The following is a 10583-nucleotide window of genomic DNA, read 5'->3' on the forward strand; positions in this document are numbered from 1 at the left end:
TTGAGTCTTTGCCCGACAAAGTGATGTTTGGGTATATAACTTCTCCTGTACAAGTTTCTGTGCCGACCACAATATGTTGTTACAGGTGCCAAGCTTATGGGCATGTGGCAGCAGTGCGTAGAAGGAGGGTTCCTCGGTGTGAGAAGTGTGCAGAAGGGCATAAGACAAAGGAATGTGTAGCATTGGGGAATCTAGTGGTATGTGTTAATTGTAGGGGTGCCCATGGTGCGAGAGAGGCAGGTTGAGGTTTCCAGGGTTAGAGTAGTACAGAAGTTGTCATATGCTGAGGCAGTGAAGAAAGTAGAGGAAGATGGGTCAATGGGGAGAGATCCTGAGAGGAGTGGCGTGAGTAGTAGATCTGTACCAGTACAGAGGGATAAACTAACAAGTGATATTGGTAAGATTGGATTTTGGGCATGTATAGTAGTGGCTATCAACTGTACTGCAGGGATGGAATGTAAGTCACAGAACATAGAGGTTGTGGTGGCAGCTGCAGAGAGGTATTTGGGTGTGCGAGGCTTGACATCAGAAAAGTTACAGGGTGTGTTAAGTGGTGGTGTCCCATCCTTTGACTGTTGGCCTGAAGTAGGACTAAATAGATTTAAATAGTGGATTATGGTATTTAGATGGTAGGGCATTTGTTGAATTTTTGTATTTCTTTATTTTAGACAAAAAAAAGAAAATAAAAATAAGCAAAGTATAAGGAAGTTATACTCCAGTCGGGTAGGTGGCAGTAATGCCACATTTAATGGATGCCAACCTGTCGTTGAACATCATCGAAGAAGCCATATTGATGTCCCTGCACCCAGGGCCGCGGTATACCTCACATTCATTGCAGTACAACAAGTCCCGAGCTGTCCCTTCTGGAGATTAGTAAGAGCCATTATATTATTTCATAAAAAATGTGCTTACGAGCTCGGTTATTGGTGTACTATAAATGTGTAGTGAAGATAGTGTACTCAGTGTTGCTGATTGAACGTTCATGTTGTTGTGTCAATTTAGATCGCTTTCCTAAATACTGTAGCTAGCTAACCAGCACTAAGTTACTAACGTTCCTGCAGTCTTGTGGCACTACAGTAGCTAGTAGTCTATAATGTCGGGGGGGAACAGTCAGAACTAGCCTGGGCAGCTGATACAGTGCATGGACGCTAGATGTGCACTATCAACTACCTAGGCTAAGTCAGAACAGACTTATTTGCTTGAAAATATCACCAGGTTTCTGGTGGTAGTAAGCATTATAACACGCACACATACATAGCTATTAGTCACCTCGGTTACCCAGCAGTACAATTCTCGCGAATGTTGTCACGAGAGATTATAGTAAACCATCACGTTAGCTAGTAACATTTTGACCGTTGGGTTCAGAAGGGTAGAATCATGCGCATCTAATTAATTCCAATAGTTAAGCCAATTGTCCTCATGGCACGTTGTTACTGCAACTACTTCATTTCGTGTGTGTCATTGAGATATGGTGTGTGTAGGACAGGTAGTATATTAGTGCCTAAAAGTGTGTTTTAGGCACAAAGCTATTTATTTTTCCAAAGTAATGGTGACAGCACAAATACTGCACATAACTCTACTACATGTCGAAGGTGTGTTGATTACATCAACTTGTTGACTGGTGTGAGTGATACAATGAAGTCTCAAGGGTACATAGTGGAAACTTTCTCCCTCGGCTTTATACTTTGGTGTTTCTCTTTCCATCAGCAATGTCTGGAAATCCAGCTGTGGTGATGCGTCTGGTAGCTTCGGCTTACGCTATGGCAGAGAAGGCTGGAGCCATTGTAAGAAGGGTTCTTCAGAGCGGAGAGCTGGGCATCGTGGAAAAGGTTTGACTGACTGAATGGAGAGGGGGACAAAATGCTGGAGATTGATGGGCAGTGAAATGGAGCATGATTGTTGTTTTATAAATTATTTATCTGTACTCAATGTACACAGACAGGGGCCAACGATCTACAGACACTGGCAGACCGGCTGGTCCAGCAGAGCATCTGTGCCTCCCTGTCTAAAAGCTTCCCCAAAATCACCATAATCGGAGAGGAGGTGGGTATATGAATGTACATTAATAGGATCTGTCCTAATGTTACTGACAAATAAACATTGATCTGCAGATTAGAATACACAACACGTTTCACAACATCCTAGTCTGAACAGTGAACATCTCTCTCACACGTCAGGATCTGCCAGAGGAGGCTGTCAAAGAGGACCTGATTGAGAGCGGTCAATCTGAAGACATCCTACAGAAGTCCTGTCCAGCAGAGTACAGTGCCCTGAAAGAAGAGGAGGTGAGAGAGACACTTTAGAGCTGAAACTGAAACCTAATGTCCTGATTTTGATTATTTTCTGGGTACTGACTGCTCATTCCAGCTATGTTTCTGTGTTTGAATGGCAGATTTTAATTTGTCTTTTTAGCTGGTTGTGTGGGTCGACCCCCTTGATGGCACCAAAGAATACACTGAAGGTAAATAAACTTGTTATTATTTTTGGCAGTCACTCTGTGATAAGAGTCACTGACTCAAAGCCATAAGAGGGTAGAACATATTTGACGACAACCTGTTCCCCCTTCTTTCATTCAGTCTTAACATTAACATCTCCAACATAATCATCAGTGCTGATTCCCTGTTTGCTCTCTCTCTCTTTCTTCATCCCATTATTCTTTCTTCCCTGCTTAGCAGCAGCAAAGTGTTTCTACCTGCCAAATCAGATGTGTCACACGGGGTCGGACGCCCAGTTTCTCGGCACGGCTATCTGTATGGTGATGGAGGGAGGGCATTTGGACTGGGAGGGACAAGAGCAGAATAGGTGGAGAGGGAAGGTAAAGGAGAAATGCTTGGGCATCAAATCAAGTTTATTTTCAGCAGATGTCACAAAGTGCTTATACAGAAACTCAGCTTAAAACCCCAAAACTAGAAAGGTGGCTAGGAAAAACTAGAAAGGTGGCTAGGAAAAACTAGAAAGGAAGGAACCTAGAGAGGAACCAGGCTCTTGAGTGGTGGCCATTCCTCTTCCGGATGCATCGTGTGGAGATTATAAGATTTCATGGCCATTAAGGCTAGATTGTTCTTCAAGATGTTAATATTTGACCGGCAGGGTCAAATAATAATCAGTGGTTGTAGAGGGTGCAACAGGAGTAAATGTCAGTTGGCTTTTCATAGCCGAGCATTCAGAGGTCGCGACAGCAGGTGCGGTAGAGTCAAAAACACCAGGTCTGGGACAAGGTAGCACGTCCAGTGAACAGGTCAGGGTTCCATAGCCGCAGGAAGAACAGTTGAAACCACAGCAACAGACTCGCCACAGACACCGTGGATGCCATGGAACTTCATGATGTGATAGCAGGAAATAAGGTGAAATATACAGGAATGGGAAGGTATAGGGGTGCATATGTATTAATATACAGTGCCTTCTGAAAGTATTCACATCCCTTAACTTTCCACATGTTGTTACAGCCTGAATTTCAAGTGGATTAAATTGAGATTTTTGTCACTGGCCTATACACAATACCCCATAGTGACAAAGTGAAAACATGTTTTTAAAATTTGTTGCAAATTTGTTGAAAATGGATTGCAGAAAATCTCATATTAGTATTCACACCCCTGAGTAAATACTTTGTAGAAGCACCTCGTTGATCATTGCCAGACAACCAAGATTTTCAAGTAAAGTCAAAACTGTAACTCAGCCATTCAGGAACATTCAGTTTTTTCTTGGTAAGCAACTCCAGTGTAGATTTGGCCATGTGTTTTAGTTTATTGTCCTGCTGAAAGGATCATTCTTATCCCAGTGTCTGGTGGAAAATACTGAACCAGGCTTTCCTCAGATTTTTTCACCCTGTGTTTAGCAGACGTATCCTGGAAAAACTCCCCTGTCCTTAACCATTACACGCATAATTATAAAATAAAAGCAGAGATTGAATATATTTTTGAGCATGGTGAAGTTATTAATTACACTTTGGATGGTATATCAATCAATACACCCAGTCACTACAAAGATACAGGCGTCCTTACTGACTGTTGCCGCGCGACCAGACTAGACAGCCAGGCGTCATCAGGCCAGGTAGTCCTGAGGAATGGTCCAAGGGCTTCTCTCTATCCCTTTTTTCCTTTGTACCACTATACTACTTTTACCTCACTGATTTGTTTTTCATGCTGGAAAAATACACTGAACCAAAATATAAACGCAACATGTTAAGTGTTTGGTCCATGTTTCATGAGCTGAAATAAAAGTTTCCAGAAATGTTCCATATGCACAAAAAGCTTATTTCTCAAATGTTGTGCACAAATTAGCTTACATCCCTGTTAGTGAGCATTTTTCCTTTGCCAAGATAAATCATCCACCTGACAGGTGTGGCATATTAAGAAGCTGATTAAACAGCATGATCATTACACAGGTGCACCATGTGCTAGGGACAAAAGTCCACTAAAATGTGTGGTTTTGTCACAACACAATGCCACAGATGTCTCATGTTTTGAGGGAGTGTGTAATTGGCATGCTGACTGCAGGAATGTTCACCAGAGCTGTTGCCAGAACATTTGTTTATCTACCATAAGCCGCCTCCAACGTCATTTTAGAGAATTTGGCAGTACGTTCAACCTGCCTCACAAACACAGACCATGTGTAACCATGCCAGCCCAGGACCACATCTGGCTTCTTCACCTGCGGGATCGAGGAGTATTTCTGTCTGTAATAAAGCTCTTTGGTGGGGAAAAACAAATTCTGATTGGCTGGGCCTGGACCCGAGTGGGGTCGACATGGCTCCCAAGTGGGTGGTCCTATGCCTTCCCAGGCCCACCCATTGCTGCACCCCTGCCCAGTCATGTGAAATCCATAGATTCAGGCCTAATGAATGTATTTTGATTGATTTCCTTATATGAACTGTAACTCAGTAAAATCTTTGAAATGGTTGCATGTTGTGTTTTTTATATTTTCGTTCAGTGTAGTTTTACAGTACAATGACAATACTTGTGTGAAGTCCACTGTTATTTGTTCCCTTCAGCTAAAATGTTGTCATGTGATGTCAGGGCTTCTTGATCATGTGACTGTTCTGATCGGCATTGCATATGGCGGGAAGGCCATTGCTGGGGTCATCAACCAGCCCTTCTTCAATTATCAGGTACCAACAAATAATCGACAACGAAAAATTATTTTTCTGTCTTATACCCTCTCACCCTATCAGGGCATGACATATTCAGTAGGGAGAAAATGTTTTGAAATAGGGAGATTTTTCATTTTCTATAGTGTGCCCTACTGAACACTACTTTAGTCTGTGAGTGTATAATTTCCATTTTTTTGTATCCACAGCTGGGGGCGGAGTCAGCAGACATGGGGAGAACTCTGTGGGGAATGCCCGGACTGGGCGCTTTCGGGTTCGAGCTACAGGAGGTCCCGGATGGCCGACGCATTGTCACCACAACCCGTTCCCACAGCAACAAACTCGTCACAGACACTGTGGATGCCATGGAACCTCATGATGTGATAAGAGTCGGCGGAGCAGGAAATAAGGTGAAATATACAGGAATGGAAAGGTTAGGGGTGCATATGTATTCAGAGAAAGTATTCACAGCCTGAATTTCAAATGGATTAAATTGAGATTTTGTGTCACTGGCCTATACACAATACCCCATAATGACAAAGTGAAAACATGTTTTTAGATATATTTTTTTTGCAAACTTGTTGAAAATGAAATGCAGAAAATCTTATTAGTATTCACACCCCTGAGTAAATACTTTGTAGAAGCACCTTGTTGATCATTGCAAGACAATTTGCAGCAGGTCCTGCCGTAGATTTTCAAGGAAAGTCAACTTTAGCTCGGCCACTCAGGAACATTGTTTTCTTGGTAAGCAACTCCAGTATAGATTTGGCCTTTTGTAGATTTGTCCTGCTGAAAGGAGAATTCTTCTTCCAGTGGCTAGTGGAAAACCGACTGAACCAGGCTTTCCTTTATATTTCCCTGTGCTTAGCTGAATTGTTTTGTTGTTTTTTTACCCTGAAAGACTCCCCAGTCTTAACGATTACACGCATAATGATACAATAAAAGCAGAGATTGAATATCTTCTTGGGCATGGTGAAGTTATTAATTACACTTTGGATGGCGTATCAATCAATACACCCAGTCACTACAAAGATACAGAAGTCCTTCCTCACTCCGTTGCCAGAGAGGAAGGAAACCGCTCAGGGATTTCACCATGAGGCCAATGGTGACTTTAAAACAGTTAGTTTAATGGCTGTGATAGGAGAACTGAGGATGGATCAACAACATTGTAGTTACTCCACAATACTAACCGAAATGACAGAGTGAAAAGAAGAAAGCCTGTACATATTTCAAATATTCAAAAACATGCATCCTGTTATTGGTATGCTTTTCATCGGCAAGGGAGTTTATTTTTACCCTAAACAGAAGAGAGCTAAGCACAAGCAAAATCCTAGAGGAAAACCTGGTTCAGTCTGCTTTCCAGCAGACACTTGGAAACATTCACCTTTCAGCAGGTCAACCTGAAACACAAGGCCAAATATACACTGGAGTTGCTTACCAAGACATTGAATTTTCCTGAGTGGCCTAGTTAGTTTTGACTTAAATCAGCTTGAAAATCTATGGCAAGACTTGAAAATTGCTATCTAGCAATGATCAACAACGAACTTGACAGAGCTTGAAGTTTTTAAAGAATGTGCAAATATTGTACAATCCAGGTGAGCAAAGCTTAGACTTACCCAGAAAGACTCACAGATGTAACTGTAGAATCGTGAAAATTCACTTCGTCTGAGGATGACATAATTATTTTAGGGATCTATGACCCTACTATGATATTACATCTGACTCCATTATCATGTGAATGCTATAGCCCCATAATCATACCCAGTGGGTATAGCCAAGTTTGCAAGCCTTGCGTCACCACTTGGAATACTATAAGATGCACGTATCTAGGTTTACCATTATGCAATTATTAAGAGGCAAAGGGACAAGGAGCTAATATCTTGCAATCAATGTCCTAGCATTAAATGATTGAGTTAATTCTGGCTCAGAGATGCAGTTAGAGAAAGCATACAGTACCAGTCAAAAGTTAACACATCTACTCGTCAAGGGTTTTCTTTGTCTTCCCTATTATTCTACAATGTAGAAAATAGTAAAAATAAACTGAAATAATGTAGTACCCAAAAAAAGTGTTAAACAAATCAAAATGAGATTATTCAAAGTAGACACCCTTTGACAACTTTTGCACACTCTGCATTCTCTCAACCAGCTTCACCTGGAATGCTTTTCCAACAGTCTTGAAGGAGTTCCCACATATAATGAGCACTTGTTGGCTGCTTTTCCTGCAGTCCAACTCATCCCAAACCATCTCAATTGGGTTGAGGTCAAGTGATTGTGGAGGCCAGGTCATCTGATGCAGCACTCAATCACTCTCCTGTTATCCTGTTGCAAAACAAATGATAGTCCCACTTAGCACAAACCAGCTAGGATGGCGTATCGCTGCAGAGTGCTGTGGTAGCCATGCTGGTTAAGTGTGCCTTGAATTCTAAATAAATCAGACTGTCACCAGCAAAGCACCCCCACAGCACCTCCTACATGCTTCACGGTGGGAACCACTCATGCGGAGATCATCAGTTCACTTACTCTGCGTCTCACAAAGACGCAGCGGTTGTAGCCAAAAATCTCAAATTTGGACTAATCAGACCAAAGGACAGATTTCCACCAGTCTGTCCTTTGCTTGCGTTTCTTGGCCAAAGCAAGTCTCTTCTTATTATTGGTGTCCTTTAGTAGTGGTTTCTTTGCAGAAATTCAACCACGAAGGCCTGATTCACAAAGTCTCCTCTGAACAGTTGATGTTGATAAATGTCTGTTACTTGAACTCTGTTAATTAAGCACTTATTTGGGCTGCAATTTCTGAGGCTGGTAACTCTAACTTAATCTCTGCAGCAGAGGTAACTCTGCGTCTACCTTTTCTGTGGCGGTCCTCATGAGAGCCTGTTTCATCATAGCGCTTGATGGTTTTTGCGACTGCACTTGAAGAAACTTTCAGAATTCTTGAAATGTTCCGGATTGTCTGACCTTCATGTCTTTTAAAGTAACGGACTGTCGTTTCTCTTTGCTTATTTGAGCTGTTCTTGCCATAATATGGACTTGAAATGCATTCCACGTGACTAACTCATGAAGCTAGTTGAGAGAATGCTAAGAGCGTGCAAAGCTGTCACGGCAAAGAAAGTGTGGCTACCTTTGAAGATTCTCAAATATAAAATATATTTTGATTTGTTTAACACTTTTTTGGTTAGTACATGATTCTAGATGTGTAATTTCATAGTTTGTTTTCACTATTCTGCAATGTAGAAAATAGTCAATGAAAAACCCTGGAATGAGTAGGTGTGTCAACTTTTGGCTGGTACTGTATATTGTGAATAAGATGTACTATTAGACATCATCAAATAATATTTAAAGGAAAATTACTCCAATGTGAGGACTACGGTTCGTATCCATTTAAACGTGATCGGATTTGGACTTCCGAGTGGCGCAGCAGTCTAAGGCACTGCTAGAGGCATCATTAGAGCTGGGTTCGATCCCAGGCTGTGTCGGCTTGGCAGGGTCATACCAGAAATCGTCATGATAAAAAGAATGCAAAATATTGTTTTAACGGCATAGAAAATTAATCACTGATATACAAACATACATCGAGATCTACCATGACCTAAGTTTAAGACAAGCTTTTATTCTTCTAAGAGCGATAAATCCCAGTATCTCCCATCGTCTAATTTAACATCAATTTGCAAGGCCCAAAACAAAAAAAAGTCATAACTTCAGACACGTTCTCTAATCTAATTATCACATATCAACACTATGATAAGAGCACATCGTTGTTGTTCCCCTTTGAACTTTCCGCTGTCCAACGAACAGAACAAATCCACAGCACTTACAGTACAATGAAACATCAAAATTCATAGATCTTTATGAACTCTTGAATTCACATAGTAACATTAATTTTGTTGATTGAAATCTTCACCTCTCCTGGCTTCAGTGACCTTAGGGCGTCTGTGGGACTGTCTCTTCGAGATTACCACAGTAAATGTGTGTTTGACCACTGTGGCCCACAGATGGTCAGTCATTCAAACAATGCCATAAATCCCAGTTTGAGTAATCACACTGGGCCTCGGTGCCTACTAGACATCATCACTGGCCTTCATCATTCACTCTGTCTATTCAACTAATCACTGCCAAAGGTGATTCTAACATGTATTGTGGTATTCAGTGGTGTGAATATTTATAGAAATGACATTTAATGTTCAATAAATTTGCAGTGTTGTGTGTAGATGGGTGTTTTTTGAAATCTGGCTGTAACACTTTGGAATAAGTCGAGGTATGAATACACTAATTATAAAATGTATTCTTATTGCTCTGTTGCACCCTATCTTTGTGTAGATTATTCAGCTTGTGGAGGGGAAGGCTTCAGCCTATGTATTTGCCAGTCTAGGAACTAAAAAGTGGGACACATGTGCCCCTGAAGCCATCCTGCATGCAGTAGGAGGTAAGCAACAATCTTCCTCTATCTTACTGAAAGTACCTCCTAATTATGAGTAAGGACCGTAATGTTGCCTGCCATTTTGGTTTTTGTCTTTCCCTCTGCAGGTAAGCTGACAGACATGCATGGCAGTGCATTGTGTTATGATGCTAACGTGAAGCACATGAACTCTGCTGGGGTGCTGGCCACTCTACGCAACCACCAATATTATGCCAGCAGAGTGCCCCAGTCAGTCCTGCAGGCTCTCAAGCCCTGAGTGATAAATTTACTGTACCACGCATTGTCCAAAAACAAATTAGCATAAAATGTTCTTTAATCATGAATCGTGTTTGTTTATTTATATAATAACCTGTGTAACATATTGCACATCAGTGTTAAAAACAACACTGCACTTTTATACTGTGTATAGATAATTGTTGACTAGGAAAATCAGGCCATATGACACTTGTTAAAAACATTTTTATTTACTAGCCATTTCTACATAACATTAACAGCCCAGACTGATTCGGCCAGCAGCATACCCCCTGCGTCCCACTGCTGGGTTTGTCCTTTGATTGGAGACGTGCCGTCTTTTGGATGTTAAACAGGTGTCCCGACTCTGGTCACTAAAGATCCCATGGCACTTATCGTAAGAGTAGAGGTGTTAACCCCGGTGTCCTGGCTAAATTCCCAATCTGGCCCTCAGACCATCACGGTTACCTAATCATCCCGAGTTTACAATTGGCTCATTCATCCCCCCTCCTCTCCCCTATAACTATTCCCCAGGTCATTGCTGTAAATAAGAATGAGTTCTCAGTCAACTTACCTGGTAAAATAAGGGTTAAATTAAATAATTACCAAAATGGTATGGCATAAAAGTAAGCAAGCCTGATGCCCGTGACTACAAGTCAGAGGACTTCGAGAGCTGGTGTCAGACAGACTTGGCCTTAACCATGTCCAAACGACTTGGTAAAAATCGCTGTTCTAAATTGGTAATTGGCTGACATACATCCGTATTACCTTTCTGGAAGACAACACTAGGCCCTCCTCCGATGCACTGGTTTGAAAGGCACCCTAAAGCATAATGACAGACATGAGGCAGGG

At 41.7% G+C, this 10583-nt stretch overlaps 1 protein-coding gene across 1 annotated transcript; it reads left to right on the forward strand.

Moving 5' to 3' along the window:
- The first annotated feature begins 777 nt into the window (after positions 1-777).
- Positions 778-9823, forward strand: bpnt1 (bisphosphate nucleotidase 1). The gene is made up of 9 exons (XM_064924927.1): positions 778-873; positions 1708-1829; positions 1939-2043; positions 2178-2285; positions 2413-2461; positions 5016-5107; positions 5296-5496; positions 9401-9506; positions 9608-9823. The coding sequence occupies exons 2-9, from the start codon at positions 1710-1712 to the stop codon at positions 9754-9756; spliced, it is 930 nt and encodes a 309-aa protein (XP_064780999.1). The 5' UTR covers positions 778-873; positions 1708-1709; the 3' UTR covers positions 9757-9823.
- The last annotated feature ends 760 nt before the right edge of the window (positions 9824-10583 follow it).

This window comes from Oncorhynchus masou, chromosome 19, assembly GCF_036934945.1.
Source record: "Oncorhynchus masou masou isolate Uvic2021 chromosome 19, UVic_Omas_1.1, whole genome shotgun sequence".
NCBI classification, from domain to species: Eukaryota; Metazoa; Chordata; class Actinopteri; order Salmoniformes; family Salmonidae; genus Oncorhynchus; species Oncorhynchus masou.